This window comes from Poecilia reticulata, linkage group LG17, assembly GCF_000633615.1.
Source record: "Poecilia reticulata strain Guanapo linkage group LG17, Guppy_female_1.0+MT, whole genome shotgun sequence".
NCBI lineage: Eukaryota > Metazoa > Chordata > Actinopteri > Cyprinodontiformes > Poeciliidae > Poecilia > Poecilia reticulata.
In genome coordinates this window covers 21,573,537-21,593,346 of record NC_024347.1, presented here as the reverse complement: position 1 = coordinate 21,593,346, position 19,810 = coordinate 21,573,537, and the positions used below count along the sequence as shown (strand labels likewise).

The 19,810-nt window shown below is 38.8% G+C and overlaps 1 protein-coding gene across 6 annotated transcripts in view; it reads right to left on the bottom strand.

Annotated features, from left to right (window-relative positions):
* cacna1eb (calcium channel, voltage-dependent, R type, alpha 1E subunit b) overlaps positions 1–17,671 on the bottom strand; it is a 64,020-nt gene extending 46,349 nt beyond the window's left edge. For 3 of the 6 annotated variants that reach the window (XM_008434230.2, XM_017310020.1, XM_008434231.2), the window contains exons 1-5: positions 17,386–17,671; positions 14,109–14,554; positions 6,778–7,041; positions 2,368–2,473; positions 627–766 (exon numbers count right to left, since the gene is read on the bottom strand). In XM_008434230.2, the coding sequence (XP_008432452.1) occupies positions 627–766; positions 2,368–2,473; positions 6,778–7,041; positions 14,109–14,515 (917 nt within the window). In that variant the 5' untranslated portion in view covers positions 14,516–14,554; positions 17,386–17,671. Of the gene's footprint in view, positions 1–626; positions 767–2,367; positions 2,474–6,777; positions 7,042–7,136; positions 7,677–14,108; positions 14,555–17,385 lie in introns of those variants that run through there. The other 3 variants (XM_008434232.2, XM_008434233.2, XM_008434234.2) reach the window with 2 other exon arrangements.
* Positions 17,672–19,810: the final 2,139 nt, after the last annotated feature.

Sequence of the window (19,810 nt, the reverse complement as noted above, 5' to 3'; positions counted from 1 at the left end):
ATGAGGCACAATTTAGGTTTCTTGTCTTTCTGGAATCTTATTTTTTTCCTTATGGCATTTATTTGAAATTAATATAAATCCTAAATGCCCATCCATCACAAAAAACTCCACTTATGATGACTAACGTTCAAAAAATGTTAGAAAAGTCTACTAATGGCTGCTCTTTTGGAGTATGGATCGATGATGGTGTTATTCTTAAAGCAGTGACAGGAATGAGCCACTCTCTATTTTTTCTTTCCTATCTAATTGTTCATCCTGGCTTAATTCAATTAAAAAATACTTTATTGATCTGTAAGGAAATTAAATGTTGCTATAACACATTTTATTCGAAGATTCTTCACATAGTGTGGCTGTGGGCAGAAAGGATCTCCTGTAGCAGTCTGTATTACGGCAAATTTGAAGAAACTTCTGACTGAAGACGCTCTGCTTCTCCATGACGCTTATGTTTGCCCATAACTTCCGTGATTTTACGTAAAATCATTCGTTGCACCATCATGTTCAGAGATTCCTCAAGAAGTTTATTTATTTTCTTAAAACATCCTCTCTAGTCCCTTTTGGCATTCATGTGAATACCAAAAGAAATATTGCTCACCACAATTTTGGTTAAAATGGTTGATGTAACTCACCCACTGAGAACGACTATAAAGTCCATGACATTCCACCCATTCCTCAGGTAGGACCCTTTATGGAAAACAAAACCAAGCGCAACCAGCTTGATCCCGGCCTCGAAGCAGAATATCCCAATAAAGTAAGGTTCTGTCTTCTCCTGTGGGAGTAAAGTCGGTACAGATGTCAGAAGGGTCTTCAGAGAAAAACTATAGTTACATAATAAAGTGTGGCATGTTGATGAAATGTACTATGTAATCATACAAACTGTCTTTGTTTAGACTCAGACAAGAATTATGCTAATAGTATAAAGTTTCACTCTGTGTGTTGGCAGAAATAATTATGGGATGTCCTTTAATTCCCTTTAAATCCATCAGGAATGAAAAGGAAAATTGTTAACTCATCAACACACAGSTCAACTACACCTATTCAATATGGCCAGTTTCATTTCTTTTTCTGCAATATAAACACTTTTAATGTGCTTTCTTTTGAAACACATGACAAATTTGTGCATTTTTAACCAGCTACAACTGAATGCTGAAAAGTTGAGTAAGTGATTTTGGACTATGAGACCACATGGCCTGTGAGTAGTAATTTTGTATTTTTTTTTTTCACTTTCACACTTAGCTTACATTGTTAGGTTTTAACAAAAAAAGAAGGCTGATTTRGAGAAGGAAAATCCCTTTTAGACCCAATTAGAATCCAAATGAGTATTTCCAAAAAACCCATCAATGCAAGAGATGACAGAAATTTGAGCTGTCTCTCACAAACATAAAAAGTTATTTATTAAAAAGTTTTGTTTAGACTCAGACAAGAATTATGCTAATAGTATAAAGTTTCACTTTGTGTGTTGGCAGAAATAATTATGGGATGTCCTTTAATTCCCTTCAAATCCATCAGGAATGAAAAGGAAAATTGTTAACTCATCAACACACAGCTCAACTACACCTATTCAATATTTATTAAAAGTTATTTATAGTTTGATTAGAATACATTTTCATCCATAACTATGACATACRCTGCTTTTTAAACTGTTTCTAAGTCTAATATGTCATGGTCATGAAGAAAGTCGTAACTCAATAGTAAACATAAAGACTTTTGCTATTGGAACCAAAAATGTTTTGAAAAAGTAGGTATGACTGGTTATGTAAAAATGACTGTTCAATGGAATTTACTTGAACTGCTTGATGAATATTTTTGACTTTTGCCTAATGTAATTTTTGTTAAATATTTCTGTTGTAGTCTAAAATGCTTTAAGGGAGAATATTATGTAAAATTGACTTGGTGGTTTTACTGGTATGTTTTGGGTCATTAGCTGYGTTTCCATTGACCTTTAATTGCGCAAATTAGAATTCTGAGAAATAACTGCTTAATGGAAATACAACAAAACTCACGTTTTTTTATAAAGTTTTCGCACTAGGGTGAGGAGGATTTTCATCTGGTTCAAAATTTGTGTATTTCACAAAACTGCAATAGAAACACGTTTTTGCAATTTTGTTATTCCTTACCTGATAAAACAACAAACAAAGCATAGTTTACCAATTTTAACTTTGGACTTTTTTCAATAAAACCACAAAAATGTCCTTAAGCTCTAATTAATTAATCTATGTTATTTTATGAACTAAAACACAGCTTTTGAACGCGACACATCTTCATTCATATCTGCAGATTATAGATCAAAACAACCTGCAACAGCCACACAGTTGTTTTTAACGCCCTCTGATTCCAGGAAACCATTGTTAAACCAGATTTCTTCCTCACCAGCCTCTTTGCCATGGGGGTCTTGTCTTCTCCAGGGAGGTGCTGCTCCAAGGCCAGGACAACACAGTTAGCAGTGATGGTAGCCAGGATCATGTATTCGAAAGGCGTAAAGGTCAAGAGGTTAAGGAAAGTTCTTTTATCCCAAGGACAAAGACAGAAAAAAACTGAACATGAAAAACAGAGAAAAAAACAGTCAAGTTAGCAGTGCTCACTAAATGTATTCAAAACATATTATTTAGTGGAAATAGAGAAAAAAAAACTGTGTGATGGATGAAGTACCACCATGGTACATTTTTCCTTGTATTGAAGGCAATCTGTTACAGACTGCAAGTATCCATGGCAACATGCTTTTTAAAGTGCTTTTTATGAAGAGAAAGAAGAGCAGGTTAGGGAGGGAACAAGTGCGCTGTGAAGTCACCTTGGCCCGACGGTGTAACTGCACAAAGTACAGCAAACAACTAGGGTTTCTTTCTCTTCCAGTAGCTGACATGACAGCAGGCTGAAGCTTTTATTTACTCAGTCTACTGTCGCTGCATCACAAGTCTTTAAAGATTGTGTGTCTTCTGGCAAAGAGACTAAGGTTTTAATTGAAACACCTAAAATGCATACAGGGTTAATGTCTGAACAGAGACAGGAACAGCATTCATTTTCTGTTTAAAGCCGAAATCATGAAAAACACTGCACCGATCCACCAATGTGTCACTGAGGTAACACTCAGAAATATGTCTGGCATTATGTTTCCTCATTTCATCTTACAGTAAATCTACACTGATGTAATTGGTAATTGTAGCTCAAAGAGTCTGCAAGATTTTTTGAGTAGTTTTCAATTCCATCTGGTAGGCTTTGATTATTTTTTTTCTGACAGCAAAGGATAAACAAACATGCCCTTTATAACTGCACTCCTAATTAGCATGTCGTTACATACGTTTCCCTTTTAACGCACAGAAAGAGCACTTGCCGCTCCCAAACCTTCCAAAGCCGTAAGACAAATTTTGAGCAAATTCTTTTAAGACGCCAGATAATACAGAACTACTAAAGAACTGAGATTTCACTGGCCTCTGGAGAGTGACACATGTACATGTGTTAAGTGGCATAAACTATTTAAGCCCCAACATTTGTGACATTCAGTTCACCAGAGTTCCCGAGAGGGATGTGCTGCTCATTATTAATTTTCCTGCTAAGAGCGAAATGGGGTCACTGACTCAAGGAGGAGAGCTTAGATGGGGTCCTCCGAGACACGTAACGACTCACATTGACAATGTCGGGATCAGAAAGTAGATGGAAATAGATAACGATGCAAATACTTCTCATACTTCTCACTCAGTTGATCCATCATTAATCTCATCCTCGGTCTTGATAACTACCACCTGTTTTCATATATTCAGAAGGTTTTGGCCCCTTTGTCTACTAACCACATTTCCATTTTTCTAAATTAACATAAAATTATTCATACTCTTTCAACTTTTTTTCCCACATATTTTTATATTTTAKTTGATAGACTAACATAAAGCAACAAACAGTAAACTAAAACTGAAAGCTTTTCTTTTTTGTTAATTTTGGGGTAAATAATAACCGGGTCTGGTTTCTATTGATCCAAACCTTTCCACTGCAACTGTCCTGCTGGAAGATACACCTCCACCAAAGTTATCAGTTTTTTGCAGCTTGTAATAGGTTTTCTTCCCAGATAGCCCTTAATTTAGCCCCATCTATCTTGCCATTCACCATGAAGTGCTCCTGCTCCTGCTGAAAGAAAGCCTTGTGACAGCATAATACTTCTACCACTATTTTGTTACGGTCAGGATGACATGTTCAGCGTGCAGTAGTGTTTTCCTTCCCCACATTTACCATTTGGGATGTACGCCTGAAAGTCCAGTTCAGTTTGGTCTCTGAGGAGAGAGCCTTCCTCCATATGTRTTTGGAGAACCCTACCTGGTTCATGACAAACTGCAAATGAGTAATTACTGATTATCCGTGTTCCGAAAGATGTTCAAAGTTTCAGATATTTTTTATTGCCTCTCTTTATAAACTGATGTTTTAAATCYGCCCAACACTAGGCCTTGTGCTGTGTACCTTCGCCTCAGAGYACAGAGGGCTAAATGCAGGCCACCTTTTACAGATTTGTTTTTATTTAAAAACATTTTGAAAACAATCATAAACAATCATAAATCATAATTTTCCTGCCACTTTGCAATCATCCTTTACTTTGCTCCAGTTTGTCTTGAAAAGTTTGAGTAAAATACATTAAAGATTGTGCTTGTAGCACTATAAAATATAAAAAAGYAAATACCTATTATGGACCAGAATTCCTATTTTAATAAAGTACAGAGACAACAATAATAAAGGTTGCTGTTTTTTTTTATTACATCTACTGACTTTCTCATCTGGTCTCAGGTGATCTTTGCATTTTTCTTCCTTGTTCTAGTATATATTTTTGTGCTGCTTTCCTTAAAGATTCTAAGGATTAATTTATTACATTCGACAAGAAAAAGCCAAATTAATGCGGCGGTGGTGCAACACATCTCCCCTTTCCTCCAGAATAAATAATAATAACAAATGATCTCTGTCAACACTGACTGAAGTAAACATCTCAGACATCTTGTTTTGTACAAGAGTCCAAACATGTTCAGATGACCAGAAAATTAGTTTTTTCTTCTGAAATTGATTACATATTAACTTGGTTTATTGCAATCAATTACAGTAAACTTCCTTAGTCTTTTGCTAAAKATTTATTATGTTTCATCTCTCATACTTGACAGTAATTAATTGACTTTGATGGATCACAAATTCTGCTTTAAATTAGAGTCACAATGTTGTAGTCCAAACAAATGRAAACAATGTTTTTTATAGAAAACTGGAAACAATAAAAGCAGCGGCAGAAAGAGACCACCCTAAAGTTTGTCACAAGCTAGGTAAGAGACACAGCAACGTGTGAAAAGGCTGCTCTGGCCAGATGAGACCAAAACTGAACTTTTCCCCCTACACATGGAGCACAAAGTGTTGTTGGAAAATAACACTACTTAACGCAATGTCCCCTCCTACGAAACATGGTAGTGGCAGCATTATGGTGTGGAGATGTATTTCTTTAGCAGAGACAGGAAATCTGGTAAGAAAGGAAGGTCGATTTGCCACACACCTGAAATACTAACATACAGCTAGAACTGTGGTCAAAGGGGGTTTTAAAACACACCAACTCAAAGGGCTGAACGAAAACTCACATTATGTTTTGTCAGATTTCTATATAGGAAAATGTTGAAAATCCATTTATCCTGTTCTTCCACTTCACAATTATATTGTACCATGCGATGGTCTGCTACATAAAAACCCGATAAAAACAAATTACTCTTTTGGTTTCCCAGGGATCTGGATACTTTTCAAAGTGCTATTTTTCCACATGCGAGTGTGGCTTTCCCGGACCAATAAATTTACAATAAGTAAGCGACTCGCTGAATCCTCTGGTAGAAGTGTGCAACAACCAGTGTTACTTGACTTGTAAATATTCACAGGGATTTGCTTTGCACCCACATTCTCAGATTTTTGGACGTTTCAGGTCTCACCCAGTCAACACTCTGACACGTGCTGTTTTCACAGCCGCCAAATTACTACACTGGCCATTTTCTCTCCCACACATGCACTGCACCTCTGCCTCTGCTGATGCACACATCAGCGGCCAGCTAGTGTTGACCACTCTCCCGACTCCCACACGCCCACAGAGAGCATGTGGTTAGGTAACTGTAGGAGACTGGCACGGCGATCTGGAGGGGGTGTGAGGCAGGAGGAGAGGTGGGCAGATATGGCAGCAGAGCGGTGCTGCCGAGCTGATGATGCAAGGAACTGAGCTCTAACAGACTCGTGAGGACAAAAAGAAAGTCGGCAAGCGTCTTTTGTCGTCTTGTTGTTGCAGAATTGTGCGCATGATGTTCAATGACACAACAAATTCCTTGGAAAGCTTTCCGAAGAAAGGGAAACGGCTTGCCAGCACTACAGCAGGGAACCAGTGAAGCGCTGCCTGCTGAATTTGAACTGACTCCTACTCATGGCCAGGTTCATATTCCAATGAGCACTAAGGCAGCAGAGATGTGCCTACATGACACCCCCACAGTGAGCAGAGCTGCCTCTAATGATCATCACATGCTTACTTTCTGTTTCCTGCCAGAACCAGCGCAGAGTAAGTTGCACAGCAACATATGAAGGTGATTTCTTTTTTTTTTTTTTTTTTTCAGTAAATCGGACTCATTATTGTGGAGAAGACAGAAGCTCAGCAAACAGTACTAAGAGTCTTTGAGAAAGAAAGAAAAAAAAACTTCGCTATCCATGGTTCTGAACTGACGACTCGCAGCAACAACTTATTAAAAAAACAAACAAACAAAAAAACATTTTAAAACACAAATCATGCTTTTAATGTAAGGATATGGCCACTCTATTATCCGCCTTGCATATTTCCTAATGATGTTGTCCTCTGCAAATATAAAGAGCGACCTGTTGACGGTGAGGCAGTTCTGACGGTGAGGGACGGGGTTGTACAGAGCCATGGTCCGGGCCCTCTGCGCTTTGGCTTGCTTCATGGAAGCGGTCAGCCCGCCGGACGCGGCGTCCTGCCCGTCGCCACCGCGCTCCAAGTCGCCATCTCCGGAGTCCACCGTGGCGGGAACGGACTCGTCTCCGAACCGAGCCATTCTACAGTGCAATAAAATCAAAAATAAATAAGGAGTCAACCAATTTAGACAGTCTTACTTACGAGGAAAAGTGTGAACGATGCAAAGATTTTCCACCTTTAGTCCGCTGTCAGCTTTTCGAGCTGTGAGATTCCTTTACAAGTTGCACAATCCTCTCACTCCATCTCCACGAGGCGAAAAAAAATCTATTATACCATTCAGCTGCTTCAATTTTCTGAAAAAATCTTCCATGAATCAAATCAAGGTAGCAAAGAAATCAACAGTTTCAGCGCGCGCAACAATCAGCTCTGAATAACTTTTAACGCGCGCGCCTCTCTAACTAGGGCAGTTTATAGGACGAAAAAAAAAAAAAAGGAGAGAGAAAAATATCCACTTAAGTTGTAATTTTCTACCAACATCCAAGCCGGTAGTGAATTGGCAAAGCGCGGGAAACAAAAACTACGACATGCCCATCAGAAGGAGAGTTCCGAGACTCGTTTTTCAAAACTTTACGCATCTTCCCGCTGTGGTTAACTTCTGGAAAATAAGCCAGTTTGCCTCATCTCTTGAAGCGTCTTTCGCGTTTGAACTGATCACCCACTGGAAAGGAGGGGAGGGGGAGGAAAAAAAATTATCAACCAGGAGCGCATAAAGCACCGCCTGTCCCCTCCCACAGCGCTGCACTTCGTGGACATTTCAAAATTCATCTGAATGGAAGCTGCTGCAGAGGAGGGACGTGCATTTAGTTACCATAGCAATTAGAGTTTGTTGAGGATGAACAAAAACACATCCTCCAAAACAAAAAAAACAAAAAAAGTGACTATATACAGCAGGCTGTGTGGGTTCAAAACACAATTATGTAAAGCTGCTGGTGGGTGCTGTGGGAAAAGAAAAGATGTGTGAAATCAAAATCAAACTATATGTACAACATAATGCGCAGAACGACATGCGGCATCTGGAGAGATGAGAGGTTTGTTCCTCCATAGGAATAGTTTTGGCCGCCTGACAGACGTACAGTGTTGTCATCTTTCCATTAACAGTGGCAGACTGTTGCAACATGTGGAAACTGGGCCATTGTGCTAATATTGGATTAAAAGTCAGGGGTAAAAATAGAACGTGAAATAGATCTTAGGGCCGCTCCCTTTTTTTTTTCTTTTTTTTTTGAGGGGAAGCAGAAGAAAGCAGGGTCTTTTTCACTCCCTGCCACAAGTGAGACCTCATTAGGCGACTGGGTGCTCTCACTCCATCTGCTCCCCCCAGCGTTTTACTGAAGATGACCACTTCAGCCCCTACAGACAGATTATTCAACTGATGCTGACGTTTTTTTTGTTTTTTTGTTTTTTTTTCTTTTGATGATGATAATCAATGACGGCATTAGTCACCTTGAAATCCTAGCTCAATTTTTCAGGTTAACAGCTGATTGATGGGTCCTACAGTGCAGACAGGCAGCAAGGGACGGTGAAAACAAGGGGAAAGGAAAAGTGACAAAAATCTCACTTGGCAAACAAGTTGAGATTGTGGAAGGAGAAAAGACTGAACAAGATCTATGAATAAGTTTCAGAAAAGACTTCTGTTTGCCTGCTCTTTACTGTACCGGAACCAGGTTGAAGAAGTGTCACTTCATGCAAGATCTAAAATACACAAGCAAATAAAATCCTGATTGACGACCATTTCTACTTGGTAAATTTTACAGTCCCTTGCAAATGTATTCACACTATTAAAAGCGTTAATCTACAAATTTAGAATGCATTAGTTCTGTAAAAAAAAAAAAGACTAATTGGCATGTTTATTAAAAAATCAGAGAACAAACAACAAAAAGAAAACAAAAGACAGGTCAGGCATATTGCTGTGCAGAAGTTTGTATCCGGTTACAACACAACAACCTGAGTTTTATAGCCACTTATGAGAACAGCAAACCTAAGAAAATATCATCAAAGACCTAATTTGACAAGTAGAGCAATGAGGATATTGATCAAAAAATATTCCAGGAAGCTCACGGTAACTTTGGCTGGGCTGCAGAAATACATAGCTTAGGCAAAAGAACATGTTGACAGAACAGCTATTAGTCATGCATTCCGCAAATCTGGCCATTATGAAACAGCAGCAGGAAAGAGCCACTTTTTGAAAAAAAGACACGAGACTTAAAGAAGACTCTCTGGCCTAAAGAGATCAAAACTGAACTATTTTACTAAAATTCAAAGCAACATGTGAAGTAGAAAACCAGCACAGCACATTGTTTTGAATACACCATCTCCACTGCAAAAACATGGTGGTGGCGGGCTCATGCTAAGGAGACATTTTTCTTCTGCAGGAACAATGCAGACATAATAGGTGGAGAAAAATCCTAAAACAAAATATTTTAAAGGCTGCAACAGACAACGTGATGCACAAAGACGCCCCTCTGTCCAACCTGTATGTGTTTAATCTGTGTTATGAAGTTTCAACATGTGCAAAACTGGAAAAGACTAGGGAAACATGGCTCTGTGGCTCAGGGAGACAGGATGTATGAATGTGAACTATTCCTAAAAAATATATATGAAAAAAGAATTCCCTTCCACGTGGCAGTTAAGCCATAATTTGTGCAGGTCTATCAAACAAAGAAAAATCCCAATATAACACGTAAATGTTATGGCTGTAAAGTGACAAAATATAGAATATGGGTGTGAATATTTTTTGTAAGCCCTCATTAAAAAAAAAAAAAAAAAACATCTCGTGTTTGCCTTACAGAAATATTTGTCCATCTCTGCCAAAAGCACATATCTCTCCCCGCGCTCGTGTCTCCAGCTCTCTCTTTTGCTGTTGTTTCCATAGCTACATAGCTCTCTCGAATTCCTGCTTCTTTCTTTTCATTTCTGCCAACAAAAGCCATGTTGCACAATAGAGCAACCTCATCCTACAGAAATCTGCTTCACCCAACACACAAACACGAGCACACCTCCCAATCGGGGTCACTGGACATCTTGCGGGGAGGAAGCTGACAGACTTGTGCACAGCACCATCGCCACACTGATGCTCCAAACAACAGTATGCAGATGACCAGGTGCAGCCTGCTTTAAGACTGTTTGGCTTTTGTTTGCAGCCTACTCAGAGAAGTACAAAAATAGCGCCGTTAAGCGAGCACAAAAGCTTTAATAAATTTGCCGGGGCCTTACCAAACTTTGAGAAAGCTTAAGTCTGCTCCCACAGCTGAAATAGGCGTACAGTTTTACATTTTTTGGTCAAATAAGCAGCAAAGAGTCACATCTTCAACATCATGCATGCAGAGAGGGGAAGGCTGAGGAAGTTTGGCTGCAGGTGACATGAATCGAGAGCTGAAACGTTAATGGCACTTTGTGCCAGAGCTCTGAAGGGCATTTATATAATTGCAGACAGGCTTTCACCCAACATTGACTGGAGTGGTTTTAGCATTTTATTTTTCTCTCTGTTCCCTAGCAACAGACACTCTCTCTTCTGAGTTATGTCAGTTTGATTCGTCTAATAATGGCTCCTTATATCGCCGCAGATTGGCGCAAAGCCGTGCCGGTCTATGTCGCATATTTACATAACCAGTCACACATTTCTTAACGAGAGTCCAAATTTGTTTAGTAACACCTAAATTTGGGTCAGAATGTTGGAATAATGTGGAGAAATCTCAATTAAAAGGCCTGTGAGAGGGAGAAAAAATAAAAAATCTCACACATTCAATCGTCGGCTCTACAAACATGTCATATTACCCATTAAAGAGTGTTAATAGCCTTTTAACATTCTGAGGCGAAGCTCACCAGCATTCAGAAACTCTACTGCTTACTTCCTCACACATCAGCTCTACTTTGATTCCCTAGCATCCCCTAATGGACAAATAACCACAATACATTTATAGATCTCCCCCCCAAAAATTACATTAATCGTCTATTTTGACACATTTTATCTTTATATGTGTTGTAGCTTGTGAAGGACACAGGCCTAAAAATAGTGTACAGTAATAAAGTGGAAATAGAGAGGAGCTCAGTAAATAGAAAGCAGAAGAAGAAGGAGAAGGGAGGAAGGGGTTGTTATGTTGGTTGACTGGAGATTGCACTGATACAGCACCTCTTCACGTTCAAGTGGTGAGAGGTAGACGATCAAACCGCTCCAGAGTTCAGAGGTTCACAGGTAAGCATGAAGAGCTCCACCATTAATTACACTATAAGATATCTGACCAGACAAACCGCAGCAAAAAAAAAAAGTGGTTAGAACTGATTTTACAACAAAACAAAAATTATATTAATAACTGAAGCAAGTTCAGACATACACACTACTTCTCAAAATACGATGTGGAAAATATTTCAAATGCAGCTGCCACTTGCACGTTTAGGAATACGAATGGGAAATGTTTAAAAACGCGTTTAAGGTAGCAAGAAGAAAAAAATAGTAATTTTGAGTCATTTATTTTCAAAGGTAAAAAAGGGTTCAGCGTTAACAATCTGGATGTTGCTGTCATATTACTGGTTATTTTTCAGATGAAATTGGAGCCAGTTCCCTGTGATATGCCAATTGTGTGTGAGTGGGTGTCTTGTTTTATTTAAAGAACGAGAGACAAAGTCTCTTGAATTTTAGCATGATGCCAGCAAATATGACAAATGCAATGCTTGTTGAAGCACATTGCATGGAAAAATATTCCTGAATCAACTCTAAAATGTGGGATGGATTGTGGTTAAAATGAGAAAACTTAAGACAACTGGTGCATTTATTGCAAAGTCACAAGATTGCAGATGATCAGATCTAACCTATTTGTGAATGTACAGTGCCTGACAAAAGTATTAACTCCCCTTAGACTCTTTCATTTGGATTTTATGTGAAAAACCAACACAAAGTAGTATAAATACTAAAAAATTAAAAGGATGCGTGGTCCAAAAAGGAGGCTAAAACAAGACACATTTGTAGATTTTAAATCATATTAAGGGGAATATACAATATTAGGAAGAATGTGCTTCAGACATAAGAGACCAAAATGTTAGAATCAGCTTCCAAAAGGCCAATGCCTCTTAACATACAACCAAAAATACACAGACTGGTTTAGACCACAGTAAATCCATGTATTAAGTCTAATCTAAATCCAGTAAGGAATCTGTGGCAAGACCTTCAAAGAAACGTGTGCAAAAACGTTCTTCATCCAATTTGACTGAGTTTGTGCTATTTTCCGAAGAAAAATGGGCAAATATCAGTCTATATGTGTAAAGCTGGCAGAGGCATGCCCCAAAAGACCTGCAGATGTAACAACAGCAGTGTTCTTCAAAGTCCTGGGTCGGGTCAGGGAAGCTGACTGCCAATGCACATCTCACATTTAAGAATTATACTTGCAAAACTTTCTGAGCAAAACACATTCATTATCTATAAATTCACAAATATAGACAACCTTGTGTTGGTCTATCTCAATTTCACACAATCGCAATAAACTATGTTGAAATTAGTGGTTGAAATGTGACAAAATGCCAAGTGTAAAAATGCTTTCAAAAGTCTGAATAAATACAAGTCACTCCGATATCAAGATGGCGCTAAGAAGGGTGTGAAATGAAAAGCTGCAACAAAATAAAATAAAATGGTTGACTATTTGCATGGTCTTAAATAATATGTTGAGATGTCTTAAAGCTCCAGGATAAATATTTTGTGGGTGTTTCTGAACAAAAAAACATTAAAAGCATAGTGGTTTGTGAATGCATCGGTTAATTTGAGCACATCTACAAAAGACAGTTAAAAGTGCGGTGTGAGTATGAGATCGTCCCGGGAGGAACGTAAAATCTTGGATGTACCAGTTAAATAAACGTGTCTGCAAATTTGCGCCATGAGTGTGGCCTCATTGCAAATAATAAGTTTAAGATACATTCAAAAAGTGCACTGAACCTAAAACAAAAACCTGCTAGCTGCATCTCATATACGTACAGATAACTACATTAGATAAAATTAAGTTAAAATGTATGTTATGTATTATTATTATTATTATTATTATTATTATTATTATTATTATTATTATTATTATTATTATTATTATTATTATTATTATTATTATTATTATTGTTAAGCTCTAAGTTTAATTGTAATTCTGTGCACCACAATCCAACACTCGTGTACTATTTCACTTTCATTTCATTAAAACCACAGAATTTACAGTCTAGCAAGATATTTAAACTTTCCCAGCAATCGCCGGATCGTAACAAGACAATTTAAACAATTTCATGCCTTTTGTGTAACAATTATTTACATAAAGTTCATATGTAATAATGAACTTCATTCCACACACAGTGGAATCAACTGAATCACTAGTTTTCCTAAGAGTATTTTCATTAATTATAATATTAAAAATTCATAATCTTAATTGTCATGTGAATGTTATTATTACTAGAAGCAAAGAAGAAAGCTGGCTGATTAAATAAATATAGTTTTGTAGGAAAATGACTTTTCTTCAGGCACAAGAAGCAATATTATTATTCATTTAAATTTGAGCTTCTGTCTAGTTGATTGCATCCAGTTTTGTTCTCTACCAACACTCGACATGCTTCACTTTTCTCTTACTATTTTGTGCTGCAGCAGAAAAAAAAAGATACTCGTAGACCCAAAACTATTAGATAAAAGCATATTTAAAATTGCTGTCTGAGTAATTTAGTCATAAAATAACCAATTAATCGCCCCGGTTTTAGTAAACATGAAAATGTCTTGGTGTATTAAGTATCTGCTGAGGCTGTGGCGTGTCACATCTTCTAACTATTTTGATGACAGACAGACACGCCGCAGCAGGAGTTGCAGATGTAATTATTACTGTCAGTACTGGCTTACATTGTATTTCCAGCTCAGCAGTCCTTTTATTATTCATGCCTGCTCACATTTAGGTCTTTTTAGAAACATGGAACTGGGCTGCCATAAAGAAGCTTTTTGTTGACAAGTCTCAGATCACGTTTTTGACCAAATCCGTCTCCACAAGGCTGTAATTTACAGGTTAATACGAAAAACCTTGTATTATCCTTGTGATTTTGTTTTTCTTTCGCTGAGGCTTTCATCGTACTCCTTGCAGATTTATCATCTTTACATGCACAGTTTAAAAGGAATCCTTTGAATTGGAAGCTCTTTTATACTTACTCCCACTCCTTCCTGCGGGCTTGTGGTGTGCTCTGTATTTTGTGAGCCTGGTGGGCCATAATGATGTCCTTCTGCTCCACAAGACCCCCGCGCCGCCGCAGTGCGGCGTGAGGGCTGAGGGACCCCGAGCCCTGATCGGATGAGCCGTCATCCTGATTGTAGGGCACGTCGAAACTGGCTGCACGAGGGGGCAAGCCGATGTTCTCAGGGCCGCCGTAGGGGACCTGCAGGGAGCAGGAGCGAGCCCCCTGAGCCAGGCCAGGACGAGCAGACGGGATGGGCCTCCTCCAGTCCTCAGGCTCCGGCAGAGACAGGGAGGACTGGACGTGACTGTGTCCACGGTGCGATGGAGAGCGGAGAGTTGGTGTGAAGGAAAGGGAGAGGGACTGGTCGGAACTGGTGAGCATATCTGCAGGGATCAGGAGTTTGGCAGATTCACCATAATTCTACAAATGGGAAGAAAAGAGAAGCAGAAGATGACGAGTGTGAGATGGCAGTACTAATTAGAGAAACACTGACAAGCCAGAGGGGTGGGGGGGTGGGGAGGGGGACTCTTTCAATTTTGGTCCAGACTCAAATGTTTCAGCAACCTGTAAAGAGACTGCAATAAATTGAGGTCCAAGTGAAGCTCAGAGAATCACAACTTTTGTCTTTTGGTCCACACCACAACCTGTTATCTGTGTTTTTAATTAACTTTTCAAACAGATTCATGAACATTCTGTGTAGATTTTTGTTTTTTCTTTTGAGTTCAGAGATCCATATTATTTTATTGAGTGGAAATGCTGTAATTGTTCTCAAATAGCAGCTAATGATTGATGGATGAGTAGCTTCTACTCCACTGTATTTAGCTCTAATTATCTAATGTGACTTGGATGTGTTAGACACTATAACGATGTACTGTTGTTGTGCACATGCCAACTTCTTCATTTAGCTGTTGAGACTTATTTTCCTGCTGATATTGCTGTAGAGTTTTTACTTTTTTTTCCTCCTTTAGGCAGATAAGAATAGTCTGAATATCAGACTGGGTGATTCATTCAGAATATTTTTTATGTAACGCTATGTGGTTTCTAACACATTCTAGTTAGAGATTAGGGTTTTATCTTTTAGGTCTGACTTGCAGACTCCCGGTTTGACTGATTCTGACTCTTCTAATCGCAACATACAACAATTCCTTTGTTTGCAGCTGAATCCAACTGAAAATAAAGCATTTACATTATTCCCATTTACGCATCAAAGCACATGTCTTGATTTTTGTCAAGCAGATAAAATTATTCAAAGTGAATGTTTTTGGCTGGTGGGCTTATAGAGTAAAGATGGAGGGAGATTTTAGATTTATAGTATTTAATGAAAAAGTTTTTAAAAATTACCTTTTTTTTTGTTTAGTTTTTTGTCGGGCAGCTCATGATAAAACCATAACCTTTTGGGTGCGCATTACATTAATGCTTTAAAGTTAAAAAAATAAACATTTCTGGCTACAAAGTGATGCTGACTCCACTCTTTAAACACTGCAGATGCTTTGTTTTTACTTCTGTCTCTTTAAGGTCCGCTCTGTCCTCATTCAAGGACTGGCTCTTTAAAGATGAGATAAAGGGAGGAGGATTATTACAGGTAGCACTGTAGGGATTATATTGTGATTTGGTTTACCATAAGACTGATCAACAACTGGAATATGTTTTTGTAAACCTAGAAGATTTTTTTTTTCTCTAAAGTCAATAATATGCTGATCTTATATTAAATTTTGTACACCAATAAAAACTGTGTTGATGCAGTAATTCACGCAAGAGGAGAATAAAGTACATAGAAATGTACATACTTTTCAGTAGCCTGATTTATGTGCTCTCAAAACATCCATTTTTGATTTGTCCAATGTAGTATTCTAATTTTCTGAGACTCTCAACTGTAAGCCACAGCCATTGAAATTGTTAAAAAGAAAACAAATAGATGCCTATAATAGTTTACATTATGTACAATATATTTATATAAAATTACAACTACACTTGCTGAAATGACTGGCAAGATGTGTGACTCTTTGCTCAGAAAGACAATATTGCTTTCAAACAAAACGTAGTTTGTTGCACCCTGAGCAAGTTTTCTATTGCTTAAACACATTCGACMAAAACGGAGTTCATGAATCTTCATAGTTCTTGTCATTCTCAGAAAACAGGAGTTGCTTGCCCTGGGATCAACAGCTGACAGTTGGGTTTGAGTTTTGTATTTTTTAGCCATAAAATACACAAAAAGAAAAAAAAGAAAAACAGAATTTTTTTTTCCTCTTTCTTTCTGCTGCCTGCAAAGTTTATTTCCTACTGAGACGGAGAAATTGCGAGGGGGTCAGATGGAGTGTCAAAAGGCTGAAAAACAGCAAGTTTGCACGGAGCCGGTCGGTCAGGAGCCAGACGGAACAAGGCCGCTGGAAGCTGAAAGGAAGATGACTGAGTGTGGAGGAGCCGGAGCAGAAAAGCGCTCGATGACTCACTCATCATCAGCAGCAGGGGCTCCTCAGACATGAACTGGACACAGCCTGAGCTGAGCTCTGCCCTCCAACACCGGAGAAGCGCCTCTATGAAAGCTGGCAGAGGCTGCAAGGTCAGCGCACACATTTAGAAGGGCAGTCAGATGGCACCTTTGTGCGGCTCGGCAGTGGGCTGTCTTTGGCGGTAGCACAAAAGATGGTGCTGTAGGTGGTTTTATCAGTCTGCTGTGGAGCGGATGAGGGGCAATTAAAGGTCAAGGCTGCTTATATCAACAGGCTATCAACTATACAAGAGGAAGGGTGGATCCCTCACATCTGACAGACTTAGTCAAAGAGTAAAACCACTCAGTTTTTACATGGTTGTAAGATTTCTTTATTTTTTTTTTATTATCTGTTAAATTTGAAACACCTTTGTGGAGGAGTTCTTGTTTATTTTTATTTATTTATTCAAATTTCAGCTCCCAGGCTGTGATCTCCTTCAATTAGTGCCCATTAAAACAACAGGCGCCCCCTTCCTCCAATTTGTTCACGTCAGCCGCACGTCGACAACCGCCTTGGAAATGCATTAACTAGCCAGTTAACGGGTATTGTTAATTAGGCTGCCGCTTCTTTATTCCTGTGGAGTTAAGTGTTTGACGCGCAGGAGAGTGGAGGAGGGAGAGACAAAGCAGCACTCAGAAGTATGGAAATAGATTGCTAAAATGCACACTGGAGGATTGAAGCACTACCTGCGACAAATAGGGAAACATTCAAATATATATATCAGTGAATCTATACACTGATCAATGGATCTGATCGGCTTACCTTGAGGCGCGGTGCGCTCCTTCATCCTGAGCTGGATCCTAAATCCATGCCCCCTCCCTCCTACTGTCTATCTGTCACTCAATCCGTACAAGTTTGATGCTCAGAGGAAGGTTTCTCCTTGAGTGCTGCTGGTCGCCGCTGTATGGCTATAAATACCGCCGGGTGGCTGGGAGCCAGAGCCGTGTGGCACACATGAGCGTAAACACGCGTGGAGACAAGACGTGAGGCGAGGAAATAATCCCGACCATCTTCGCGCAAACCGGCTGCCCGTGTTATGAGTCACTTGGTGTGCGGATTACGACGCGAAGGGATGTGGCTCCAAAACTTCACTAGGAGAGTTTAGTGGTTATTCTCAGATCACTGGTTGAGGGAGGGATAATAATGGGGATGGGGGGGGGGGTTGATGGAGAAAATGCAACAGGTGTCTATGTGGAGCAGCAACGTGGGTGCAAATAACTCTGATATGTACCACTAGATGGTGAGCTAAAGCCACACTCTTTCCACTCCGCTGACCCCCCCTCCCCCACCCCCCTCCCAAGAAAAAAAGACAAGTTGCTGCTTATTTTGCATTTTATCTCACAACAGCAAATCAAAAATAACAACGCACACACACCCAAACAAATGTTGACGTATTAGATGTTAAGTAACTTTCCGGGGCCCAGATGAAGTTTGATTGACTAAAAGAAACAAATTATACATTCTTATTTAAATCCTTTGCTGTGGTTTCAAAATGTGCTAAAAGAGCACAGAGAAGAAGCTTATTAAATAATAAATTGTATTTATGAAACTAGTAATGACTCACTACGCCGTCTTCTCACCATTTGATGAATCATTTTTAATGACAAATAACTGCTGAGTTGTAAACAAGACCTTGTTCCTGATCGTTTCATTGGTCATMGTTTTCCCCATGAAACAAACCAACAGTTTACTGGTTCATTAAATGTTTCAATGTTTTCAGTATACTTAAACTTTTAATGGGTAAAAAGATCATTTTTTWAAAAAAACTGAAAATAGTTAACTCTAATTACAAGCAGTGTTTATGTATTAAGTAAGATGTTTTTGAAAAGCAAAAGCATCATATCTGCACACATCATCTTAAACCTTTTAAATTACAATATGTGACAAAGAAAAAGTTTGCAACATAACATGTATCTTGCATTACCCTTTTAAACATTTAAATGTGAAATAAGAAATAAATGTTATTTCAGATTTGGTTTTATTTTTTGTCACACATATTTCAGATACAAGTACATTTTACATCAATAAATAAAGGAAATGCAAAACGCAGTTTTAAAATGGTAATTGAATTTATTAAGAGGATGAAGTGATCCACACCTACCAGCCCCCAAAGCCCTCCAATGGTGCTGAATTAAGATTTGATTTAAAAAACGAATTGCCAGTTTTCATAAACGCTTGACTGCAGTTGTTGCCACTCAAGGGGCTCAGCCAGTTATTTGGTTTGGATAGTCATTAGGTGTCTTTGATTAGCCTGATGGTCTGATGTAAATATGACAAAAAGCCAAATAAATCTGCCAAGGAGCAAAATGTTGAAAATGTTTTTATTTTCCCCATTTTTCTTTTAGGATTTGACGAAATGAGTTGAAGTTCCGCTTTCTTTTAAAAAATGTTTTCCTCCTTATGGTTAAAGTACTTAATAGAGAAATATAATTGTTGATGTTTGGTTTTGTGTGGTTTTGGATTTTTTAYTTCTTAGTTTTCAATMATTTCTTTTTTGCTGTAGTTGTGTCTTCAGTTTTATGTTTTAAGTCATTTCTGTGACGCCGGCTCCGCCACCAAAGCTGGAGTAGAGCGCTGTGTCCTTTATTCTTGTTTTCTTTTCTTAATTATCTTGTTAATTTTACTGTGATTCCTTCTGTGTTGTTATTTTGTCATTTTAGCTGCCTCCAGCTCATTTATTCCTCCCAGTTTCAGACATTGTCAGATCCAGTGTTGTAGTACTTGAGATCGGTCTTGGTCTCGAGACCGGTCTCGAGACCATTTTTTGATGGTCTCGGTCGAGTTTCTGTTACTCCCCCTCCTGCTGCCCACCTTTCACTCACACGCGCGCTCTGAGACATGCGCAGTGGTTTTCTCTGAGCGGCAGAAGATCTGTCTAATCTTCAGTAATAGAATAGCGCTGCATAAATCATAAGAAGTCCGATGGCTACAGCTAACTCAGCAGCGCTTCGCTTTCACAGATGGTGGGGACTACGTCTAACTTTTTTCGTCACTTAGAAAAGTAGCTCAAAGAAAGGTAAGCTCCGTTGACATGATGCTAGCAAAGCTAGCTGTACAGAGACACATAAGCATTTTTGATGAAAAAAAAGTTGCACTGAATTATTGTGCGGAGGTGTTGACTGACTTGTCGCATATATGGGACAACGCTGTGTCCAAAAGTCTACAATATAGTGATGTGACATTCAGG